The sequence below is a fragment of the Zonotrichia leucophrys genome, chromosome 3 (assembly GCF_028769735.1).
Source record: "Zonotrichia leucophrys gambelii isolate GWCS_2022_RI chromosome 3, RI_Zleu_2.0, whole genome shotgun sequence".
In the NCBI taxonomy this organism is placed as follows: Eukaryota; Metazoa; Chordata; class Aves; order Passeriformes; family Passerellidae; genus Zonotrichia; species Zonotrichia leucophrys.
The window spans coordinates 74789249-74815544 of record NC_088172.1 but is presented as its reverse complement, the minus strand read 5'-3'; the positions used below and the strand labels follow the sequence as shown (position 1 = coordinate 74815544).

Sequence of the window (26296 nt, the reverse complement as noted above, 5' to 3'; positions counted from 1 at the left end):
GTACATAACTCCTTCTCAAAGGAAGAGCGGCTTGTCCCTCCACTGTACCAGAGCGTCTGTCACCTCTCAGCTGCTGCAAATTGCTCTAACTAATACCCTTCCTGTAGCATTGCCTCTTCTTGCATCCTGAAACACTGAATTTCGTCCTTTGGTGCTGCTCAAAGCTCAGTCCAATCTGTCACATATCAGAAAGGGAGACGTGTCAGGGAATTGCTGAGGATTTTTGAAAACCACTTTGTTACAACCTTTGTAAGCTTGGTGCAACTCTCCTCCCTCGCAGCACGTGGTACCTGTCCCCTTGTAATCACTCATGACCTTATGACTTTGCCAAAATTGCTTTGAGGAGAAGGGAGAGGAAAGAAATGTCAGGGTTTTCTCTACAGAATTACTGTGACTGTCCTTCTGGTAAGGAGGCTGCAAATGGGAAGGTTGTGTTTCTCACCTGCTTACAGCCTGGAGAGGGGAGAGAAGGTTTTAATATCAACCCTCTCTCCATCTTTTTTGCATTGATTTGGGAACTTGCTAATCAGTTAGGAAATACTCCAGTGACACAGCCTGTCACAGACACTGAAGATGAAAAATGTACCCAAATAACCCCAGTGAAGGAGCTTGCAGAAAAAGAGCCAGATCTATCTCAAAGCAATAAACCTTTTTTATTACCTTTTTTTTTTTTTAATTTCAGTTTAATTGTTGTGTCTCTGGGTTTCTGAGACTTTCTGCTTTTTAAGATACTGAGAAAATTTCTGGGTCAGAAGACCAGTCCTAGATTCATCATATCGCAATGCTGGATGTAGCAAAAAATGCCTAAAACTAAAAGTGAAAAAAAATAACCAACTCCTCTCATCAGATAAAGCAAAAGTTTGATTTACAATCTGCTTCTACAAAGGGCCTCACTCCTATATGTGCAATCAATTATTCAAATAACTTGTTGACAATTGATATAATTATTTCTAATTATTCCTGATTAAAGTCCTTGAATTATGTGATTACATCTTGATGTATACATCATAAATGCAGAAGGTACAGCCAAGATGAGGAGGAAATATAATTTTCTTTTTCAATTTATTTATTTTTACTAGATAAAAGAACTCAGAAAGTTTAATTTTCCTAAACAGAGGCTCACTGAACTAATCTTTATTACATTTAGTTTTGTAAGTTAAGTAGTAGAACTTCTTCAGCTATGGAAGAAAAATTCACTGTATTTTTTAATATTTAGGAAGGCTAAAAAACACAGTAGAGTTGTGTGATGGACATGCAAGTAATGTGAGCATGTATGTTTTCTTTATCCAAAATCAAGTCTGTAGTGCTAAGATAAGTGGGCTGCTCCTAGGAGAATGTAACCATTGAAAAAGCAGCAGTTAATTCAAAGTTTGTTAATTTGTTAATTTCTCTCATGATTGAAATTTAAAATTCATGTTTTCTTCTACTGTAAATTCAATTATGTTCTTATGATTGTTTAGTATTTTACAATTATTGGTGCTTAGAAGGTTTTAATATGTATCAGATAAGTATTGAACTTGGGGCATTAATTCAGCTGGGCCTGCAGCTGGAGGAGATTGCTGGCTCTAAACATCTCGGGTGGGTGGGTGTGAGGGAAAGGGGCAGGAGGGGCTTTGCTCTGGTGGCTGCCAATCCCTGGCACGCTCAGGCAATGCTCCACTCCTGCCCCTGGAGCTCCCACCCTGCCCCAGAACGGGCAGCAAGTCCCACCCCAGGGAATGGCCAGGAAAGCCAAAGGACACTGAAGCTGAGGCATGAGGCAAGCACCAGTGTTGGCCCTACCTTCTCTTGAAGCTTCTCTGAGCTGAACACTGCTGGAACTAGGAGTGGTAACTATACTTTTTCTTTTCTATAGTGTTTCTGTCTTTCTCTTTCTTCTAATTCCTTCTTCTTAGAGTTTTCAGTCATTTAAAATCAGACAGGCTTGTAGTTTACTGAGTTGAATGGACTAAGTTAATACTTTGTGAAACGTTTTATGTTGATTGAATGCTGCTCCAAACCTTTTGCTGAAGTTCTCTGATTTTCTAAAGTTGCCAGTAAAGTTTTTTGCTATTTTGACCTCCTGAGAAGATCTTGTCAGTATTTCTCCCCTGCGTCTAACTCAGAGCACATTAAAAAATGTAAGAACCTCATTGAGCAAGTTTTTGGGGGCCTTACAACAACCTAGCAGGGTGCTAAGCAAAATGGATGTTGAGGAAGCTCCATCTAGTGAGCCAGAATTAACCAGATCTCATTGCTTCCATGCATGTCCAAAGTTGAGCAGCTTGGTTACAGTGAAATATCTGCCTTTTAAAATTATTCTGTTTATTCCAGTCTTTTGCTGATGCATTCTACTCACTGATTTTACAGTCCTTAGGGAGCTCGATCCTTCATGGTCACCAGCTGTGTAATAAGGATGAGGGAATTGTATCTCACAGTGGCAGCTCCTTGTGACTTTGTGTGGTCCTGAACAACTGCTGGGTTGTTCAGGTTGCTCACAGGAGTCACCACCAGGTTCTCACAATGGTCAGTGCAGCTTCTGGTGCTTGGGCACCACAGTTCAGAGTGGTCAGTAGCAGGCAGCAGCATGGCCTGAGCTAGGAGTGCTGCTGTCTCCTCTCTAGCTTGGATCACAGAAGCCTTTTGCTTCATCTGCATGAGATGGTTTCTGATCTCAGGAGCAAAGCCAGCCATGCAGAAGTCCTGAAGACAAAGAGCTGGATCAGCAGGGAATTGGTAAATGAAGGGAAGGGCAGATGAGGATGAACTATCAGTGCTAGCAGTTGCACCAGTTCTGAGGGGCTGCTGTACCTGCCTGTGATTAAACCTTTTGTGTCTCAATGGCACCTGAATTCAAAGGCATTTCAGCATTGAGTTTACTCTTGCTTAGCATCTGGCTCTTAGAGAAGACACTACAGAATATCAACAGACAACAGTTATTATCAGCCTGTTGTATACTGTGCTGGGGCTGACATGAAGATTATTCTGGCCTCAAACAGCACAAGGACGTGACCAATTTTGAAACAGAGCTAAAAGAAGGAAGGTGCAAGTCACATAAAACTTTCCTATCTCTTTCTGGCTTTGCTCCTCTGTATTTACACCCAGCTGAAATGTCACAGCTCGATGCTAGGCTTGGCAAAACAATGGGAGCAAGAAGCAGCTAGGGATATGCCCAAGCAAAGAGATTTCCCCTCTGAACTTGTAGAGCAGAGGAGAAGGCAAGGGGCACCAGGGTAATGTGTCCTTGTAACATAATGCCATCTTCTGGGCCTTGCTCTGGCAGAGGAGGCAGTACAAATGAACTTGGGATGCAAATCCAGCAGAGCTGGAACACACCTGCTGCCTCACAGCCTTGTCAGCACAGAGTGAAAGAGATTACATTTGCAGTTAGCTGCTGTATATGGTATAACAGAAGCAATTTTAGAGATTTTTCATTCCTTGCTGCCTCACACATTGCCATGGAATATGACAGTGTATATATGTCCTGTGCTACATTCAGACTGGCTATTACTGCTGTAGGCTTTTCCCTCTGGGGTGAAAAACAGAGATGTGGTATCATTAAAGAGCAATTGAGACTTTCTGGGTTCACTGCTGTGTCACTTTTAAGTCCAGGGTGCATTAAACAGTGCATTTGTCATTCCTGCAGAATGGACAGACAGTGATAGGATAGACTTGTCCATGAAATTGATGTTCTGACTAGCTGGTAGGATTTCTTACTCAGCACAATTCCCCAAGGTATGATCCTGGAAGCATGTTGGTTTGTGATACACATTTGCTGGTTGAGTTGAGATCTCTTATATGATTAGAAGTGTAAGATGCTAGTGCCAGAGTTCTCCGAGTTCAAATCCTATCCTAACACAAAACTGCCATGTAGCATGAGGACAGATGTGAAACCGGGAACTTTCCCAAGCTGTTCCCATGAGAGGTTTCTTCATATATACTTTGTTTGATGACAGCCCACTTGGAAGAAATTCTCCTGAGTGCAGTTGTTGGTTTTTTTGGTTCTTTTTGTTAGGTTTTTTCTGGGGGGGGAAGTGTGTTTTTGTGGGTTTTGTTAATGTTTGTTTGGGGTTTTTCTGGTTGTTTTTTTTTTTTGTTATTGTTGTTTTGTTTTTGGTTTGTTGTGGGTTTTTTTTGTTTTGTTTTGTTTTTTTGTTTGTTTGGGGTTTTTTGTTTGTTTTTTTACTGAGGAGGCATGGTTTTAGGCAACCTGTTGCCTCAGCTGCCCGAGTCTGTTAGGGAGGAGTAGTTTAGTCATTACTGCACATCTAGAAACATCTCAAACTAGGTGCTCTTCCTCCTCAGAGGTTTGGTCTAGAAAGGATGCTCAGATCACACCACGTGCCCACGTGTCTTCCTGTGGAACAGTGCTCCTGCTGCTTCTGCTAAAGCTGCTGGGAGGGTAGTGCTGCCTCTTCCCTCACACTGGAGTCCAGGACCCTGATGTTCAGGGCATAAGCAGCTGAGATCTGGCTCTTGTTCTTGCCCTTGCTCACAAGGATTTAAATCACAGCTCCTGCCTCTCAGCTGTAGCAGGACCTCTGAGCTGATATGTGATAAATCAGCTTTCTGTTCATTGTTGGCCAAGGTCAGGGAGGCAATGCCCAGCAGCACGCAGAGCTGACTTGCAGTGAAAGCAGTAAGGAGCACTGTTTGTGCACCTGCAGCAGAAGCTTCCCATGGCCATAGGATGGATGGTAAGGGATTATAAGCTGCTTGTTGTGTATCCTTTAAGGGCTCTCACTCCAGAGGTTCCAGCCATGGTGATTATATTGGATCTGAAATGGCACACAGCATGCTTCCTTTGTACTGCTGTGCCTGGCTGGAAATGCTCAATGACAACTTTTGAGGATTTTAATGTGATGCATTTTATACCTTCTTAGTAACAGCCATACCTGATAGCTGTCACTAAGAGATGGTTTACAAAAAATACCAACCTTTGATTGTGGTTCAGGTCTGATATGGAAATTACTCAGACACAGGGCAGTAGCCTTCCTTACCGGCAGCATCTATGACTTTTGGCATTTATTTCCTGCAGTTAACTGTTAAACAGCAGCTGTCCCACTTTATGAGTGCTAAAAAAAAGTACAACAGCTCAGCATTTCTCTTCCCTAACAGGCCCATTTTAGAGGCCCTCACTTGGCAGCTTCTGTGATTGATGCCAAATGGAACTCATTTCCATGACTATTAAGGGTCATTTGCAGAGAGTTACACATAACACAGCACAGGTTTGCAGTGAACACTCTCTGAGAGCTAATTTTTCTGCTGGCTATGGTCTGTATCACAGCAGCCCCGTGACCATCTGTGGGTCTCCCTGCATCTGTGTGAACAGAAGCACTGCACAAAAGCAGAAAAGGTTAAGTGAGAAGATCTATTGCCAAGGGAAAACTCTTCTATCTCATGAACAGCTTTCTTCTTTTAATGTGTTAACTCCAGCCCGAAATTGCATAAAGGTAGGCGCCTTAGTTTTGCCCCTTGTAGGACATACACACATTCCAGATAGAAAAGTCATTTCAGATGCTTGAGGAGGATGAAATATGAGTTGGCTCAGGCAGTTGGAGTGATCTTGCTCTGAAATTTAAAAATGGCACAATCTGAAGTTAGTTCTGCAAATACTCTAACACTCAGCTATTTTCAAGGCAGGACAAAACATATGCATGAAAGAAAAACGTCCAGGGCTTCTGAACTTCCTTCTTTGGATAGCAAAAAGGGCATCCAGCTTGGTGGAGATTCTTGCATAGAGTAAAACTGGCACTGAGCCCCCTATCCTCTAACTGTCCCCAGAGGGCTGCAGTGAATGCACTGAAAGGTTGCACCTAGTTTAGTAGCAATGTGTGAGGATTCATCATTTTTGCAGCCTCATTCTTTGGTTTAAGGCATGTTCTGTGCAGGCTTGAGCTTCACCTAGAGGCAAGGCACTCTGTGCATTTAAATGATAAGCAAAACAAGTAAACACAGACAGAAATAAGAAGGTGATTAGCATCATTAAAGGGGTTTGCAAACTCGGTTTGAACTTTCTGCAATTACTTAATGAAATAAATTCACTCTAGTTTCTGTTAAATGTTTCAGATTGTCTCAGTCAAGACTGAGGGGTGTGAATAAGCAGGGATTAGTTTGGATGCTGTTGTGGTAAAAGAAGGGGTAGTGAGTGCTGACTTGGCACATGTGATTTAAATGGACTTTTAATCCTGCAAAGGAGAAGAAGAATGCCCTAGATAACCTATTGAATCAGCCTCCAGACTTGGTATGATGTTATCCCCTGTGCACAGGTCTGCACAGGCCATAGGTTTTTAAGGGCAAATGACATATGGTGTCAGCTTGGCCAGCAAAGGATTTTTTCCCTTCAGTGTTTTTCCTGTGCTTTGTTCATGTTTGTTAAATTCCTCCAGAGCCTCCTGCTTGTTGTAACAGACCTCACCAATGCCAGCTTTTCATTGCACTCTTTTCAATAGACTAGTTTGTTGCCCAGAGCAATAGCCTGAGCAAGCCTGGGGACTGAAAAGATCTAAAATTAAAACCCTGCAGAGAAACTGTCTTTGTTCTTTCCCAGAGAAATGAAATACGAATACATCTTTGCCAGAAACAAAGGAACCTATCCCACAAAGAAATGACAGTGTTCTGTCCCTCTCCAAGAGGACTGGGAGCAGCTCCAGACTGAGAGAGACCCAGGTATGAAAGGCAAAGTGACCGTGCTGTGCTTTGCTCTGTTCCCTTGCTGGGCATGGAAGGAGCACGGGAGCCCTGTGACATCCAGCAGAAAGCACTGCTGCCATTTGGAAGATCAGCTTTAATTAGGTTTCTCCTTTCCTTACATTTCAGACACCAAGCTTTCCCCAGCATGGATTTCTTTGTTACAGTGATGTGTACCCAGGCCAGTGGACTGCACAGGCTCTTCTGCACAGCAAATAACTGTGCTGGGAGAATCATTCATTTTCCACTCAACCCTTCCACTGTGAAGGCCATTTTTCAGCAGCTTGGCAGAAGGGTGGCACCTGCCTATTTTTTAATTTGGCTTGAAACTATGAAGAAGATTTATTCTGAGAACTATTTCTCAGAATACCTGCATTTTTGGACAGGAAATACCTAGAAGCTGCTAGACTCACCTGCCCCCCATTTCAGCACCCCCACATGGTGGGACGCCAGCGTGGGCTGTGACCTTTTGCACGTGATCCCTGTTCTAGGAATTTATTTGGTTTTTAAATGGGTTTGAAATGAAATTAAAGGGTAACACCCTTTCATGGAAACATACAAAGGCCCAGGAGAATGATGCTACATGAACTAACCTCCAGATTTTTTTGTTTGTAGGCACATTCTGCCTGGTACCCTTATGTGGCAACTGTGATCAGAAATCACCTTGAGTCAGAGCATGCCTTTGTTTCTTAATTGCTACTTCTCTTTGTCTCTGGAGCTAACAGTTTTTAAATGTTGAGGAGCAGCATTTACTGACACTGTTCATTTTGGTGCTGGCCCTAGCCCCAAGGCAGGCCAGTGGAGGTGTGCTGGGATGAGAGCTGAAATGTACCTTACAATGCTGACAATAGATGTTTTTCTTTGCCTAAGTTTGGACCTTGTGTAAAGCAAAGCAATATTAAAATATGTGATGCCTGTTTAATTGTGATGTAATCCTCAAATTGGCAGGTTTCTTTTTGTCAAATTCCCCATAATTTTCCATTGTTGTTTCAGGAAGGGGAAGCATTGGAGCAGGACAATGTGTGTCTGGAAACTGAAAGTGTCTCAGCAGATCTTGTAGGATTTGTATTGAAGCTCTGGTGACAGCTGAGGTAGTTCTCTGCCACAGAGCCAAGGAAAAGACCTGTTAAGAGCTTCATGGTACATTAGGTCATTTATGCTTCATAGATTTATTGGCTTTGCACTTTTTCTGCTCATCACCCATGATTCTGTAGGTACAAAGTAATTCTGGTGACCTGTAGGTTTGCTCATCTGGGAACAGCAGCAAATTTGAGGAAAAGAGCTTTACTAGCTGTGCATAAGTCTAGGACACCTGGCAGAAAATTGGTACCCCTTGCTATGGCAAGTTGAGGAGAGATTGAAATAGGATGAAACACTTTAGCTAGTTCCAGGGTAAAGAAAAGTGTGTAAAAATATCTTTGTGCCATCTGGGAGTACCTGAATACTTCAGCATGCCAGAGAAAGCTGTTAGTATCAGCCATGACATCTTGGAAATTCTTTGCACACACTGCTGCTACAACAAAGTTGTTTATTTTTCTGATGATACCATTTTATAATTCCCTTTTCACAGTGTACAAGCATTTCTTTTTGTTATTTCAAAGAATAAACAGTTCAAAATACTTCAACAGTTTCTTGAAGTATTCTTGAAAGAGACTAAATGAGCAGTAAAAACCTGCTCTCTGTTTCCCTCTGTCTAATTACAGTCAGACCTTTAATCACTGGTACTCTAAGATGTAGTAATTTTTTGTCTGGGATCTGATCTCATGTCTTTTATGACCTACCGTAGCCCAGATAAATTAAAGGATGTGCAGTGAATTTATTCAGACTTTGGTCACTGAGTACTCTAGTGATGACCAACACACAAATTCCTGATGTGAGCTGCTGTTCCTTTGAGCTATGACAGAGATGATCTTTGGCAATCTCTCAAGTGTTACTCTTGAGAGCAAAGAATTCTCAATCCAGCAGGAGGATGCACAGTCCCACTGGGGCTTGCAGTCACTGTGCACAGTGTTTAGGTCATTGGGCAACTGGGACTTGAGTTTGATCAACAGGTGCTCCACAGATCTTTGGCTTGACCTCAGAGCTGGGCTAAAATGTTAAATTGATTTCTTTTGCTACAAATTTCTAGCGATAAAATCAGGCCAGCCTAATTATCAGCACATTGCCTGTGGAGTCAGGAAGCCTGTATGCAGTTTTGAGGAAAAATAACACTAATTGAGATAAAGAGAGGGATATTAAGTTTGTGAGGAATACATCAATTGTTTCAAATTGTTACCAGACACCTTTGCTGCGGGAGGAGGAGGTTCTGCCTCTGGAAGAGGCCATTGCTGGCTGCATGATCTGTCCTCTGCCTGGAGGGAAATGTGTCTGGTGGGGCTCTGAGCATTTAGCCCCACAAACTGCTCTGGTCGCCACTGGCCAGGCTGCAAGCAGATCCCCTGGGCCCTTTGACACCACACCTGGGGACTCTGGACCCCCCATCCAAAACTGATCGGGGATACTTGACTCTGGCAAGTGAAACCGTTCTGGTCCTTGCAGAGAATTTCCTTCATTGCTTGTAAACTTGTACAGGTCCTGTGGGAATGCTGACTTATCTCAGGATGCATCTGTGTGCTTCCTTCTTTGAGTCCTGGTTTTGTTGCAGAATCTGTTTTATTCTAAAGGAGACTTTTGTGTACAGCAGGTGCAGAGAATCAGGTGGGCAGAAGATTAAGAGGAATCCCTTGGGTAGTAGCTTAAATTAATGCTTCTCACTTCCAGATTGGAGCTCCTGATTCTCTCATTAATTTCTTTGCTGTTAATATAATTCATGTTCAACTCCTGTAGACATTCCAGAAGCCATAATGATAGTAAACCCTTCTCCCAGGTCATCAACCTAATGAAATGCAAAACAGGATAACAAAACTCACTGGAATTGCAAATAAGCAGTTCTATAGGATATATGAATAAAACTTTTATATAGAAATGGCAATGGAACAAGTTCCAATTTGTTTGAACTTCCAGTCCTGGCATTTATTATTAATGTGATGTGTCTGGCCACAGTGTGCCAGAAGCAGCAATGTGAATTCCTGACAATATAGACTTTAAGTACTAAAGATCATAATATTTCCATTTTTGTTCCTTGTTCTTTTATTTTTATATTATTTTAATGTATTTTTTACCTAAAGCTCACAGGAAAAACAGATAATTTGAAAACATTTTACTGTAAAACATACTATTTAGCAGCTGTTCTGAACTTTTCATTTGCCTGCTAAAAGGTAGATAAGGATGGAAGCCTTTGAAGGTTTTGGCTTATCAAAATTTTACGTCTCTACTTTATCTTTTGTTACATTGCGTGTAAGGTTATACTTGAAAAGTAGTTTTCTATTGATGCCTGTTTCTTACTTGGCTTGTTCTACAAATTGTTTTAGTTAAGGAGCTTTCAGACTTGGAGAAGGCTTAGGACTCCAAGCACTTTGGGACTGACACTTCATGGCAGAGCGAATACCTGAAAGTGCTTTTCAGCTTTTTCCTCAGATTTTATTATTTTTTTCACTTTCCTGTTTGTTATCCTGCCTTCCACCAAGCACCTATGGTGCAGTGTAGAATTCAGCTTATTTTCTTGGATTACTCACTCACTAGAACTTAACACGTTTCTTGCCCTGTGACTTGCAGGGTTTTTTACTTACGTGATTGACTTTTATCAAGTCACCAGAAAGAAGGGTGCATGTCAAGTAGCTCCCTCCATCAGACATATCCATAACCATTGTGCAGGCATTGATTCTGACAAGGCATCATAACAGCAAAAAATGTGAGGCCTTGAGATAAATTTCACCCTTCAGTGTGGAAACTGACTTTTGCTGTACACTTAGGTCAGAGTATGGATCAGTGATGAGGTGCAGACTTTGACTCTTCTGCACCATTTCCTTGCAAGCACTGATGTACAGACCTAAGGAGCACTCGGCCTATTTTGGGTGTCCCATGATATGGGTGAATCCACTGTACTGAGTTAGAACAACTTTTTTCTCCAAGTCAGCTGATTGAAAACATGGTGTTTTTGAAAGATTATTCTGCTGAGAGTTTGATACTTAGAGCTGGGGACCAGGCTTTTCAGAATGGTAGCCACAGCTTGGGATGCTATTTTCATTGCCTATATGAAAAAGGCCTATATTGCCTTTTTTTCTTTTTTTTTTTTTTTTTTTCCATTAAGCTGATACCACTCTCTTACTCTCTTTCCTCTGCTTGTAGAGGAGAATATATTTTTTTTATTAAAGGGGTTCAGGAGAGTATTCTTAGTCTGAAAACCAGTGGATGTAGACTTTGCTGCTTTGGTTATCTGTAAAGTATTTGCTGTGGTTCTAATACAACCAGGGCCCATTTTGAAAAGGCTGTCCCTGAGGCTTTCAGTATTTGCAACTCTAAATTCTGTATCAATATGAACAGAAATGAATGTGCTGATCTTTTGGTTTTAAATGAGCCTTTAAAACAGAACTCACTGAGCTGGTTTTGCTGTAGAAGACATGACCTTTCTGGGAGCCTGGGGATGTGTTGGCATGCTGTTGGCAGGCTGAACACAGTCTTTGGGAATATTGTGTTACACCAGCACTAATATCTACCTAAGGGCTTACTGCCATATTGGTTCATTAGTGGCTACATCCATAAAAAGGATACAGGGTAGGGACTGGAACATGACTCTTTGGTACTGAGCCATGATTTGTGTTTTCATCTTTGTGTTCTCTAGCATCATGACTGAGTTTTAAACTGCAGGCTGTGCAAGGCTTGAAGAAAGACATCCCTTCTCTGTCTCAGAATAGGACTTGGTTCAGAGGAAAAAAACTGAGACATGGGAGCCTGAAAAGTTGGTTATTGCTGTTCAATGATTTCTCTGCCCTCTGATTTCAGACCTCCTGTGCATCATTTTGATGACACTGTTCTACCATTGATTGTGGGGCAGCAGGAATGAAGTGATTTGGAAGATTTCTCACAGTGACCCAAACACCTGTTCTGAATATTTTTCTTCTGTCTATAATACAATTCCAAGACCTGGGTTACATTTAGCAGAATTCTCTAAGTGGGCTGGAGTTTTGTTCTGGGACAACAAGCATAGGCTGTTCAGGAGTTATTTAACCAGGGAAAATCTGTCTCAGCACAATACTAATGTGTTGTGCACTTCAGCTACTTTAGAGAGCATGCTTGTGCTGGCTGTGGCCAGGGTAGGGTTCATTTTCTTCCCAGGAGCTATGTTTTGGATTTGTGCTGAACACAGGGCTGATAACAGAGATGTTTTTGTTATTGTTGAGCAGGGCTTGCACAGAGCTGAGGCTTTTTCTGCTTTCCATGCTGCCATGGCTGGCAAGGAATTTGAGTGTGCATGGGATGTTGGGAGCAGACACAGCTGGGACTGGGGCCTCAGCTGACCAAAGGGATATTCCAGCCCATAGGAAATCCTCCTCGGGATATAAACTGGGGGAAGGAGGAGGACAGTGGGGAGACATTTGCAGTGAAGGCATTTGTCTCCCCAAGTCCCTGGCGCCTGTGATGGGCCCTGCTCTCCTGGGGATGACTGAACACCTGCCTGCCCATGGGAAATGGTGAATGAGTTCCCAGTCTTGCTTTGCCTGTGTGTTTGTCTTTTGCTTTCCCTGTTAAACTCTCTTTATCTCAATCCACGAGTTCTCCAGCTTTTACCCTTCCCATTCTCTCCCTGGCCCTGCTGATGGAGCAGTGAGTGAGCAGCTTGGGGGGCCCGGCTCCTGGCTGGGGTTAAACCTTGGCAATACTCTTAAGAAACATGTATGTGAAAGAAAATGGCTTTTCTACTTTTTGTTTTGTCACTTGGTACCAAAGGGGTTAGCAAAGTCCAAGAGCATAGCACAGCTGATTTGCTGTTGCTCCTACTGGGGTACAGGTGCTGTCATTTGCTGGGTTCTTTCAGTGCAGCATTGCTGGAATACATGTGGCACTCCATGAGAAATGAGTATTGGTACTCAAAAATAATCAGGGGTGGGAAGGGCTTCTTTTTTTGTAGGAAACTGTAAAGTTCTGGGAGATGTCAACATCTTTGGGATCAGTGCTCTGCTTTAATTGATAAAATGTATGCGCTGTCTTGGAGGGGGTATCAAGTTGGAAAGAGATGTATCCTATGAAAAACATCATAGCAATGCTTTACTTGAAAGGTGGCCTTTCTAGTGCATGTGATTCTGAATGCAGAGGGGACATACCCATTTCACCATGATCATCTCATTCCACACAAGCACAAATCCTGTTGTGATCAAAGGCAGGGAATAGGATAAAATCCCTTCCTTCTCTGTGAATCAGTCCAGGGCAGTGGCCTGCACTGTAGCTGTGGCATTGCAGCTGATTTCTTTTCAGCTACTGGGATTGAAATTTTGTTTTGCCTTCTTATGGAATGCATCTGAACATTTCCAAGCATATTGCCAGAGAAAATGCATATTTGGAAAGGAAATTTAACATAAAAATAGATGTCAGCAGCTGAATTTAAATTTTGCGTATTTTGCAGGCTAATAAGTGATACAATGCACGGCAAACAATTACAGTTGCTAATTGTCTGTAAACAGGACTAATATTTTGTTTCTTGCTTCATATGATTGTTGTGAAGCTGCATATCTGAAAAGAATATTTAGTTCCTAAATGCATATTTTTGTTAAGTGTATACTTCATTTTTCATGAAAATGGGTGCTAAAATAATAATGAAGTAGAAGAATTGTCTTGCAAAAACCAAGGAAAATGTGAAAGGGAGGTGCTCTGATATTGTAAAAAAAAAACCAAAACCACAAACAGGGACATAAGTAGTTTGGGAATTAAGGTAAAGCTTCTCTTCGTGGGAATTGATTCCTTCTCCTTGTTCTGCCCTCATCACTCCTGTTGTACCTGAAATCTGTTCAGGTGCTGTATTTGAAACTCTGTGGGTCACAGGGCAGCAGCTCACCCACTGGGACCTGTGCAGTCAAAAGCTGCCTCGCTGGTGCAACATGAAACAGCTCTCAAAAAAGAATAAGCTACTGGGGCTGGTGTTTATCTTGGGAAATTCAGCTTCCTCCCATCCCCTATCAGTCTTCACCTTTTTGTTTGAGTATTCTTTGCTGCTGAGTGTTCTTATTTCCAAACTACTTGGAACATGAGTCTCCATAGAGCAAATGATTTAGAATTTGGTAAATTCTAAACCTGCCAGCAGCTTTTTAGATGCAAATCAGAGGGGAATTTATGTTCATTTGGTTAGGACTCCTGTAGTCATAACAGAATGTGACAGCAGTCCTGGCAACAGAAAATCACAATGACTCTGTGAGTCTCCTGAGAAATGAGAAATCTGGGTAATGCCTGCTTTCCCAGATTCCAAGTAGAACTTTAGTGCAAAGCTACTAGGAGAGAGGATCCCATGGCAGAAGTCCCAGTGGTGTGGCACCAGTGCCAGCGCTGCTCAGGCTCTGCAGAGCCCTGCAGGGAGGCACCAGTGCACTGTCAGTGTTACCTGCTCTGCCTCTGGGGTGTGTCTGTACACAGGACTGGAGCTGGACAGTAGGGGCTGATATCTGGGATCTCGTGCTCACAGAAACAAACAGACAAACAGAGAATAAGAAAAGCATTATGTACTGAAACAAGATTCTTTATTTCAGTGCAGTACAAAGAAATGGGAGTTACTTTGCTTTGAATGAAAATACCGAACCTAAAAAATGGAGCAGATAAAATACGTTTGTGTAGTACTAGGAATCCTTGGATATCAAAGCAGTGAAAAATGATCTCTGTGATACTGCAGCATTAAAATCAGTATTTACATATCTTTAAATTAATGAATTACTACCTTGATTTATGCTATATCATTGGTAACTTAGTTTCCAGCAGTATATTACCACTGACAATGCTGTCTTAGCCATCAGTCTTTCAGCCACTGATTTCCTTACATTTAAAATGCATTGGTACAGAAGCAGCACTCTGTTCTGAGCCAGCTCTCCAAAGCATCAGCAAAATTGGTCTCCTCTTTTTTTCTTCCAAACAAATAAATTTGATCAATTTTGTTAATTGCATTGAACTTTGGTTTTGAAATAGTAATGCTGTAAACAGTGGGCCCAGTTCACAATCAAGTAACATGAATTATTTGTATTAAGGTCATGAGTATGAACTTTAAGTGTTGTTTAAAGAAAAAAAAAAAAAAGATTGCTACATTATCATCCTGCAGCACCAAAGACAGTGGCTGCTCAGGATTGGATTTTTTCAATTACAGCTTGCATCAGGACAGGTCATCTGTTTTCCTAGTAAATGCAGATTTACATTTTCAAAAGTACAAAAGCATGCCAACACAGTGGCTCTCAGCAGACTCAATGGCCTCATTTATGGATTCAGGGATAATGCTGTACTTTTTTTTTTTTAATAAATAAACATTAAGTACACAGGTATTGCTGTGAACCAAGCCCATTGTCTAAAGGAAGCACATTTCTTGCCAAATTAAGTCTTTACATAAGAACGTTTTTTTATAATGGATTTGAATAGCTGCTGTGCAAGTTATTAAAATCATGTGTCTTGCAGCTTGCACTTTGTACCAACACAAAAGGGTGAATAAACATGCAGTAAAATGTAGCATTGTTTAGAAAATAATGTGTAAAAAAACCATTCAGTATCTTATATTAAAGCATTTACACTGCATAGGCATTCATATAATGATATAGTATAATAAAACTTATCAAATATACAAGCATGCAGCAGTTGCCTTATATTCACAGTTCTAGAAATGACCACACATTGATTTCCTCAAATATAAATTGGATTATCCAAAATAGATTTTGCAGCCACTCTCCTTTGCAGTGGCAAACTATGTTCTCATGTGCATTGCAGAGACTGACCTATATAACAGGCCTAAGCTATGCTGCTGTATTGTACACATCTGTGATAAATACTGTGGTTTGGAATAGGAAGGATAATGAGAAGTGATCCCTACTTCTCATAGCTGAACTTGGAGACTACACAGTGCTTGAATTGAACAAAAGATATACACATATTAATTGTATTCTCCTTAGAGAGTAATGCTGTAACCTTGCCACATATCTAGCTACTGCATAAGCTGGCCATGCAGTTTTCAAAATAAGTTTAGACAGATTTTTCTATTTGATATTTATTCCATCAGAAGAGGTATAGTAGGAAACATATAGTACACACCCTTTTTGCTCTGCAAACTCTACACAGGACTCCTGATATTTTTAGATTGTGTTGGGGAATAAAATGCAGTGCCAAAGTCACACGTAGAGATTTAAAATACATTTGCAGACAGCTGATATTTTTCATTTGCTCTTTTGAATGCAGTGGTGTTGTATATGATGGTGAGCTTGGACCATCTTCACTGTCACAAGATGACAAGTACCTAGGTTAGACCCCTCTGTGGCCAAATGCCACCTGAAGGATAAAGGTGAGGTCACGTGGCTTGAAGTTGTCTGTGGTTTTGACTCGCTTGTTATTGCCTAGCTTGGCAGGTTAACCTGGAGAGTGACTCCAGGCCAACAGCAAACAGAATACCTGGAGGCAAGGCTTGTGTTAGTTGTGCAAGATTTGCAAAATTGAGCTCTAGATCCTGATACAGGTTTTGGGTGTGCCAAGGTGAAATCGGACTGAGGAGTATGACTTTAGACCCCTTCCCTGTCCAGGTATTCCTGCATTCTGCTTTTGCCCTGACTTCCCTTGTCTTCATACATAGTAATTTGTGTGTCTTTAAACAGTGTGTGCATGCACTTCCTCCTTCTGAGCACTTCAGGTAAAGCTAGTGAAGTAACCTTGTAGGATGTTACAGCACCAACAATGCAAGTTGCAGGGATTCATCCTTGCAGACAAAGCAGCAGCAAGGGATTCAGAAACAGAGTCCAGGAAATAGCTTGAAAAGGAAAAAGATGAGGTAGAGATGGTGGAAACATTTGCTAATTTGCAAAGTGGAGTGTGGAAAGGGAAGAAAAGTAGGGCAGTGATTGCTGTTCTCTCTATTAAAAAGAAAAAAAAAGTATAATCCTCTCTGGAATGTTTCATTCAGAGAGAAACACTGCCCTTTGTTTTTTTTTAAAAAGTGAGCTTTGGCCCACATGCAGTGTGCGAATGACAAGGTGAGCAGATGGCTTTGGTGTGTGCTATCAGAAAGGGTGACACTGATGTCCCTCTGTGCTGCAGCCAGGAGTCCACTTTGGTAACTCATTATTCTGAGTCTCTTTGTGTGCATATTTGCATTTTCTAGTAAAGGATATGTGGCCCTTTCCAGACAGCTGTACTATTTCCTGTCAGCCTTATTTAAGAGTAGGACAGCAGTGGAACAAGTAATTGTGCTAGAGATGTTCCAAGCTCTTCTAGCAAAGATACTGCTTTTTCCTTTGAGGACATGTCTCTGAGTCTGTGTGTGAGGAGCCTCAAGTCTGTATTTGGAATCTGATACAAGGACATTTGGAATCTGAGCTGGATGGGGACACTTGAATGCTTTTATTGTATCAACCAGCACTTGGAAAATAGGCTTGCAGCTTTTTTGTGGTTGGCTTACTTGCTGCCACAGATGTTGCTTTTCTGCCTTTCTCCAGGCATATTTAGTAAGATCTCTGTGGTGACATCTGAAGACACAACTGCTAAGAGAAGTGACTGGTTTTCAATGATTATTTGGCAGTCAGATCTGTATAAATATACACATAATCCCATTTTTTAGCCTATCTTTTAAGCTGTATACATTGAGAAATGGACATAACACTTTGAATGCTGAAACCTTTGTACAGCACATCAAAGCAGTTCTCTGATTCTTCACTGCATCTCTGCATACTGAGAGCAGCAGTTCAGATGTGGGGACTGTCCATAAAAGTAAGAGCTCTGGTTTATAAATTCCAGTCCCATTAATCTGAGGTACTGCATTAGCCTTTTGTTTGCCTTCCCAAGTCTCATTTGTTGGCAAAAATGAGAATGCCTTGTGGTTTTGATCCTGATTTCTTATGTATTTTAATATTTGTACTAGGTTCTTTGGATTCCTCACTGAACCTGCACTTCATTTTTCCTTTTCACAGGGAAAATTCTTACAGCCTAGTTTAGAAATGTCTTTGAAGAATCTGGAGATTGTTAAAAGCAGATGTCACAACTGTCTTGAGCATAGGGAGAAGGAGGAAACGGAGCTTTCCTGAGAAGTCTGACAGCTTGCCACAAAGAAATTGGTACAAAAGCTGTAGAGATGCACCATCTTGTGAGAATTAATAGAAGTCAGATGCACAAGATCTTTGCTTCTTTTAGAAACCTTATCAGCTCTATTTCTAGTAGCAACCTGGCCTACTCCCTCAGAAGAGGGAATGTTACCTGCTTCTTCCACCTCTCTTACATAGTGAAGAAATTAGTTCAATTCATAGAGATGAGGGACATTTGGCCTCTCACCTTTTCATGCTGAAGTTGGCCACACGTTTCAGTCACAGCAAATCTGGCTGTGTGGAAAAGAGTGGTTCATTCTAGAATAAAGCAAATTCACCAGAAGAGGTATTTATATCATCAGAAGAACCTCTACCTCATTTAAAGCTGGCCAAGCATTCTCCCCACCCCCACCATCCATCTCTTTTTCCAGATTTGGCATATGTGTCTTTCCAGGTCAAGAATTACGTGAGGCACCTGGAATTATGTGCTTGGCCTCCTTTATTATACTTCTAGTATCTCATTAGATGAGGGATCTGTCAAAGGGCAAGAACATGTTGAGCAGCCAGCAGTTTTCAGAAACAGCAGGTGACTAAAAATACTTCATTTTCTTTTCTACTCAAGCCATGACAAATGTCAGCCTGAAGAAGTAGGAGATAATAAAAGGACAAGTTAGATGAGAGGAAGTCCTCTGACCTTTAGAAAGAAACAGCTTTGGTGTTCTTTGTTTGCTTCCAGAAGCATCCTGCTTTTTTGTCAAGTTTCAAGTAAAACACTGAATATAGGTACAGTGTCACTTGAAGAAATACAAATAAGGAATACTTGCAGAGTAATTTAAAGAGATTATTGTGAAGTAATTGAACATTGAGATCTGCTAGATTGAGATCTACTAGAAAATACTTGTTAGCAGGTCAGTCAGCAAAAAGTTGGTCTACATACTTCCATTTGAAGAGCTTCTTATTTTACATTTTTTATGCTGTTTTGCTTAGACACTACATATAACAGTGCATGCCTTTAATCCTTAACAGAAACCTTCCTTCCCCATTAAAACCCCCATCAAGTCCCTAAAAGTTACATTTGAAAATCTTTCTAGCTTCTAGGTGACTTATAAACTTGATACAGTTAGCTCTTCTGGGAGGATTCCTTTACCTCATTTGAGTGTGTCAAGTTGGATTGCCTGATACTTGTGCTTAGTTTTCTCCAGTTTATCAGCAGTTCAGAATGGTATCTGTCTGATGACTGTATTTGTACATTGAGAGAACAAACAAATCACAAGCAATGCCGCGTGTGATGTGAAATTTGCAGGCGCGTGCTACGCTGTCAATTTTTGCTTGTATTACACTAGAAACTTCTAATGTCCAAGGAGGAGTCCCACTTCAAATAGTGCTTTACTACTTGGTACCTGCTGGACAGAAATCAATGGACTTTAATTAATGCTGATTTCTTTCTGCTAAGCATAAGTTTGTAGTTCTTAAAGGTACCTTCGTCATTCTGAAAACAACCATGGGAGTTCACTCGTTTAAAGATGAGCAAGGAGGATGCATAAGAAACACAGGATTTTGCAGAGAAAGGAACAAAATAAAAATGCAGTCCAGAGCTTTTATGTCAGCATCCAGTCCATTAACTCAAGATGATCCAAGTTAGTTTGCCTCTGGCTCTTTTTGCCCCTTCCTCTCTACTCTTACTACATTTTATGCTGTTACAAGAGGGATGGATTTTACTGCATGAGAGTCAATGTCCACCATGTGTTCATGCAGCACCACTGTGATACATGTCATTCATATTGTTCATGGTTGTGGCCATGCAACATGAATTAGCACAAAATCATCCTCTGGAATGCTGCAGTTGACAGCTATTTTTATTATATTCTATATTATAGTCTGCAGCCTGAATTTGCCATCATTCTTCCTGTTCTTAAAGGCAGATTGATTGTGGTTATTTTACAGGGTTAAAAAGTTATTGAGTCTTCCTGTAAAATTGCAGTGTAGAATTTGTTGTGAACAAAATAGAGCTGACTACATTACTATAGCAGAATAACTTGCAGCCAGAATTGAATTACATTCTTAAAATCTATTTTTAACAAAGTTTTCAGAAATAGGCTGCTGTAGCTTGATTTTTGTCCTACATGTTTTTGAACTGTAGGGAAAACCTGACATTAGCACTTTAATGCAGTTTGTATCGTATGGATATATAATACAAATGTGTTTTCATGAAAACCCACTTGACATTACTGTGTTGAACCACTCAATACAGCTGGATTACTTTCAGATTCTCTGTAAATTCCTGATGGCAAGGTAATTCAAACAAACAATTCTCACAGACTTTCTTGGAAGCCCATGCAGGATTAATCTAAACAGGAGGTACAATAGAAATCTCCACTTTATTATAGGACCAGAGTTTATCCATTAACTTCAGCACCCTTCAGAGTGTAAAGCACAAGTTCTTTTCTTGTCTAAACTATTTTGAATGAGGTCTCTTTACATGCTAGTTTGGCAAGCTTCTAAGGCATTTGTGCAAAGTGATGATCCAAGAGCAACCTGATTCAATACTGAGAAATTCATAAATAACATCCAGCAGTAATTAAAGTGAAAAACTACAGCTAACAAAATCCATCTCCTACAGTATCAGTTGAGCTGCTATACCTTGCAGTGTTAGAAGTGGAGCAGTGTTAGAAGCGGTACCTTCAGCTTGGGAGGCATCATTGTGAATTTTAAACACACCAAGGATTCATTCTGGTTTCTTTACATAGATTTCATTGGAATAATGATGACTGAAAAATCATGAATGTATGATAGCTGTAGGTAGAGAAAGGGTAAGAGTGGAAGAAAAACACAGCACCAGAAATTGCCATCTGGAAACATACTAAACATTTAGTCAGAATATTTGTATTAAAATGAAGAGTTAATTTTGAAGACCAGAAAGTTTGAAGATAACTTAGTGCACTCTATAAGGCCATTCTCAGGAGTCAAGTGTATAACCATCTAAGACAGGGACATTTAGAACTTCAGATGGAAAAACTGGAAGAGCCAACTGATGTTTTTACCATCTTGATGAGAGTGCATTCTCATCACTCTTTCCAGTAAGTACATGCTAAACTCACAAAAAACCCTATACATTTTCTGGATTTTTTCTTAGATTAGGGTTAACTTGAAGGTAACAGAACCTAATTTTTCAGTTTTTATGTGTATGAATCTCAACAAAGTAGTAGAATTTAGGTAACTGGTAGTATAGCAAATAATAGGGAGGTCTTAAAAATAAAAATAGCATTTGGAGGCTTTTCTACTTGTTTCTCAAGCTCTCTTCTAAACCACCAGCACAGCCTGAATTTACTGGGAGGAATACCTGGTCCTACATAGGGTAAAACCTCAATCTGTTAGGGTACAGCTATAGCCATTGTGCTGTAGCACATAATCCATGCCTTTCTGGTCTTCAAACAAGAGGTGAGAGTAGTTGTGGATCCTAGTTCATGCTTCAGGTAGAAAAAGTAGCTGGCCCAAAACAACTTGAGACTTAACATGCAAGATCTGGAAAGCCACTGTGTCATATTTGAACTTCAACCTGTGCTTACAGGAATTTCTGTGATTATGGTTTTCATAGCAGCCACATATTGGGAGAATTCAGATTTTATAACTTGGCAAGCCAGAATAATTCAACTCCTGGATAAAGAAGCCAGGAGTAAATTATGAAATTTAGTTCTTTAACTGGGATTGAGTAAAAATGCTCCAGTTTAGATGTGCTTGTGGTTTGGACCAACATCTTGCAGTCAGTTTTTGTCTTTTTGTGGCTCTAGTTTTAGGTACTAAACTGTAAACATCACAATGTCTTCTTACTTAGGAAGTTTGCTCTATGCCTCAGTACTAGATACAGGATCTTTAGCAGGACTTCAGGTGAGGAACAGTTAAACAAAAGCTTGTATGAATAAGGCACTAGTAAATGTTTGCAGCAAACAACAATTGCAGTCTATATTCTTTAAGAATAAAACTGTTCTGTTTAGGAAATTGCCTTTAATATGACAGAGTTACCAATACCAGTTAGAAGGGCCTAGAGAAAGTGCATCTTTTGGGTTATGCCTGTGAGGTCTGTGAGAACCCCCTGAATTTAACCCCCTGTTAAACTAGGAAATAACCTGTGCAGTGGTGATACTCAGGAGATTGGAAGCGAAACAAAACTAGTTTAGATTCTGATCCCTGCTAAACTAGTGTGAAATCACTGTAATGGATTTGCTTCCATTTATTACAGTGGCAGAAGGATCTGAAGCCAAAATTGAGGCGGTTTTAGCAAATCTAGTTAAACAGCAACAGTGCTGCCCAGGCCAAAGAATTGGCAATAATCCCCTTATATAGTTTCAAAAAATAATCTGGTATTTTAAATTTCCTATTTGCTAAAGTTCAAGGATGCACTTTGTCTTTTGGCTAATGTAATAGGTCAAGGCCTTGTGTACTACTTTGGAGCTGACGCCATTCTAAACAGTTATTACAGTATTGATCCATTCTTTATACCAAATGAAATTTAAGTCTGCCATTCCATTTTTAGGATGGCTGGCCAGTATTTTGCATTGAAAGTTGTTCAAAACTACCCAAATTCTTCCATTCATAAAACCAAAACATACTGCCACTTTTAAAAAATACTTTTATGTATCTGCTCTTTGAGGGAGGTCATTGAAGCACCAAGAATCTGTTTATCTAGCCAATAAGAAAATATTTGCAAACTAACACTAACAGATCTTGTTAGTAGTCATGATCTGCATTTTCCTAGGATCTGTGCAGTAAAGCCATTTTAACAATCATTTGTTATACTAAAGCAGTCAATGGTCAGTCTGATTTCATCAATAAATCCTGCTTTGTAAACAGCTTAGCTTTATTGTCTGACAAATTTGTGTTCCACTCAGATCCTCCTTTTTTTTTATACAAGATGTCATTTAAAAAACTTAACACATTTGCAGTATCCATAATGCAGGAGGGGGGAAAATCTCCTCCATTGGTTGATTACTGTGTATTATTGCCATTAGGTGCTACAATTAACAACTCCAGGCAGTGGGGTTTTTTGTTTGCATGAATTATTTTGTGGTTTATGTAAGGTCATGGTATTAAGGTTATCGCAAGCTTTAAGATCATCTATCCACAGGGACCTCAGAAACTGTACAACTCTCAATCAGATAGTTGTACAATTTTAAAAATGTGGTGGGCTTTTTGTTTGTTCATTTTGTGGGTTTTTGACTCACAAAACTAAAGTTATTGGTGGTACAACTCAGCTGAAATTTTCATCAGTAATTAATCTGGATTAATATTAATTTCTTAAACAAAACAAAAAATCCACAACAAGTAAGTTAAGTTCTGGGAATCTCTCCCATACATGCTGTACATACTCTAAATTATATACAGAAGGAAGAAAATCCAGAAATTTCTCCTCACAAAGATCTTTCCTCATAGCAACACAGGAAACCTTTTTCTTTTAAAACACTTGTTTCTTATCAGTGTGTCAGATAATATGCTTTTCTATGTGTCTGTGAGACTAATACATGCCATGTGTTTATCTGAATATCAGAAAATGTTATTGACGATTGGAGTTGTGCAAAATATTTTCTGTAAAAGTTGACTTTGATTTATCATTATTTTCAGTAAGATGATGTAAATCTTTGCAATTCCAAAATAAACAAAAATCTTTGTCAAAGGTGTGCCTTTTGGGGTCATAATTAGTCTTGTGAGGTATCTCTAGCTGACAATCTGAAGCATATGTTAATTTATTAGAATTCCCTAAGTTGTGCTCACTGTGAAATAAATTTGAATTTTTTTACCTTATAAGTGTAAGCTATGTTTTGAATGTTAAGGTGGGTTTTTAACTTCTTCATAAGATTAAACTAATACATTGGAATGTGGTTGGGTTTTTGTTCTCTTTTTGCCCTCTGCTTTTGAAGTGTGCCTTCAGGAGATGAGAAGAAAAGTCATTATTTTGGAAAAGGTTCTGTGAATATTTAACAAAATGCAGAATGCAGTTTGCTTTCATGGCTGTGTTTCTTCAATGGAAGCAGAGGCATAGTAGTGAAACATTTTTATTATGAAACTATGCTATTACATCTCTGATTGGAGAAAAATTTGTTGTCAAACATTTGTGTGTATTTCTTCAAAGAGCAAATTCATACTTTTATAGAACAGTTGCTTCTTGGTGCAACTTGGTTGTGACTGTAGAGGCACACTTTTGACACCAACTGAAACGAAACTAAAACTGTGGTCTAAATGAAGGCATCACTTTCTGTCCATGCAGGTGTATTTACCTATATGGATGACATTTTAACAAAAAAATGTCACTTCACAATTTTTATTTCTTTTTAAAGTAGAAATTAGGAAAGCAAATTCTTCAGGTGTAAAAAGCAACAACATTATTCTATGATCATTTTACTACAATTATTGCATGATTTTGCACCCTTGGCCTTTCTAAATACTTTCTAAAAAGCAGTATTTGATTTTGAGATGTGCATTGGTTTAGTAATGAGTCATCATGTATCTGCTGACTGACACATGATAAATCTTTAATGTGTGGAAGAAATTTTCTTCCGATTACAAAAACATGAAAAAAAATCAGTTCTAGGTTTTAGCTATTAACCCAGAGATTTTCACTGTTAGGTGAAATGCACGTCATTGGAAATAACTGTTCTGTTGAAAGGAGTCCACAGTACTTTGATAAAAAATCTGAGAGGCTTTAGGGAATATGACAAACTTTATGAGGCAAACTCCAACCCCTCAAAAATTTCTCATACTGTTAGGAGATGAAAGAATTACCAGTCCTGTAACTCCAATGTATTTTAAGGCTCGTTAGAAGACATGGAATAGTGATACTCAAAGTAAATGCTCAAAACCAGTAAGCATCTTTATGACAGGGTAGTTATTTGAAGGGAATTTTTTATATGGGTGAAACTTTGCTAACTCCTTTACATTTTCTATTACAGTACACCTAACATCTATCTGCAAGTCAATAATAACTGATCTTAGAATGTAATTTCATAGCTCGAATCTTCATTTTGCCCCAAGGTTTGCTCTAGCCAGGTTGGCAATTGGGGAAAATCCTAAAACAGAAACATTGACACATGCTGATAAATTCAAATGTGGAACATTAAAATTTACATGGAAGCGGAAATGACATTCAGTGTCAGAAGTAACAAATTTGAAAGTCTTAAATAATCCATATAGAGAATATAGGTTAGACAGATTTAATATAAGTGTGCTTTTTCCTAAAAACACCCCCCAAAACCAAACTTCTTTTTTTTTTTTGCTTTTTCTTTAAGTCTTTTGTCTGTAAATATGAAAGAAGGCTACACCCCAACATAATTCTTCGTTGCCATACTAAACGGTAAAATAGTCTTTCTAATTCACATTGCTCATGGAAGTCTTATTTGAAGTTCCTTTATTGAGTTTGTGGTTAAAGCAGTTTGGGATTTTTGTTGGTTGTAAACTTTTGGCATAGTGTGAATACCAGTCCCTTTCAAAAACAGCCTTGAGTTGCTTAATGATGCTTGTGCTGTTCCCCGCGTCTGCTTGGTTGATAACAAGGCCAGCTCCGGCATTCTGCGTAAAAGCATTTCCTACCCAATCAAAATTACCTGCAAGCAAAGGCAGGAATAAACAGTGAGTTTCTAACATTAAAAAAAGAACCAAATAAAAATCCAATCTCCCTAAAGGCAATCCAGAATGAAACACTACTACAGAGATGGAAAAAAGCTCCGATACATACCACGTGTAGTGAAGACTTTTTCTGGAAGTTTTAACAGAAGTGAAAACAGGTTCTTCTATTCAAAACCAATTTGCTCTTCTTTTTACATCTATTACATTATTACTCCATTCACTTTTCTTACTGGCCTTTTCAGTGCTAAAAATGAATATTTTTTTTCCTGTACAAACAATTCAGAGTTCCAAACCAGTAGATATTTTACAACTTACCTGTTGACAGATACTATTTGAGGAAAGAAAAATCAATTTTACTGGTTTATGCCAGTTATTACAATCTTTGTGGAAATCTAAGGTAACAGATAAGCACTTTGAATCCTGGGACTAGCAGGGCAAAAAGGTTAATTGGACTAATGGAAAACAGGTAAATCAAGTGCTTCAGCTACTTTTTTGTATTTCAGTAAAATGTAAGTATTTTAAATTATACACTTAAAACACATGCAGTATTTTGGACAAACAAGGCTCTTACTTCAGCAGGAAAGATTAAGAATTTTAAAGTTATCAGGGATGGTAAATTGAAACCTCATCACAAGGGACAATTTTTCCTATACTTTCAAGTAAAAAAAAAAAAAAACAAAAAACCTTTTGTGAGGTGCCACACAGCAATTTTACTTAAATACACTTTTAACCCAAAATACCAGTTGGATACATACCTAATGTTAGGAGGGTGTCTGAAATAGCATTATAATAAATGGAGTAAGGCTTTGGATGATGAGGATGAAGAGCATCTGTACAATATTTGTCAAGATTGACCGTAGCTTTAGTAATAACATGGGAAAAGGAGAACACTC

At 39.6% G+C, this 26296-nt stretch overlaps 1 protein-coding gene and 1 long non-coding RNA gene across 10 annotated transcripts in view; one reads left to right on the top strand and one right to left on the bottom strand.

The window, feature by feature from the left end:
• The first annotated feature begins 1617 nt into the window (after window positions 1-1617).
• On the top strand, window positions 1618-7567 carry LOC135444959 (uncharacterized). Its single transcript, XR_010439382.1, has 3 exons — window positions 1618-1829; window positions 6530-6648; window positions 6799-7567. It is a non-coding gene; the product is annotated as an uncharacterized LOC135444959 (long non-coding RNA).
• An 8239-nt stretch (window positions 7568-15806) lies between these two features.
• Window positions 15807-26296, bottom strand: part of PLD5 (phospholipase D family member 5) — a 176173-nt gene continuing 165683 nt past the window's right edge. For all 9 annotated transcript variants that reach the window (XM_064708840.1, XM_064708839.1, XM_064708844.1 and 6 more), the window contains one exon: window positions 15807-25381. In XM_064708840.1, the coding sequence (XP_064564910.1) occupies window positions 25146-25381 (236 nt within the window). In that variant the 3' untranslated portion in view covers window positions 15807-25145. The remainder of the gene's footprint in view (window positions 25382-26296) is intronic.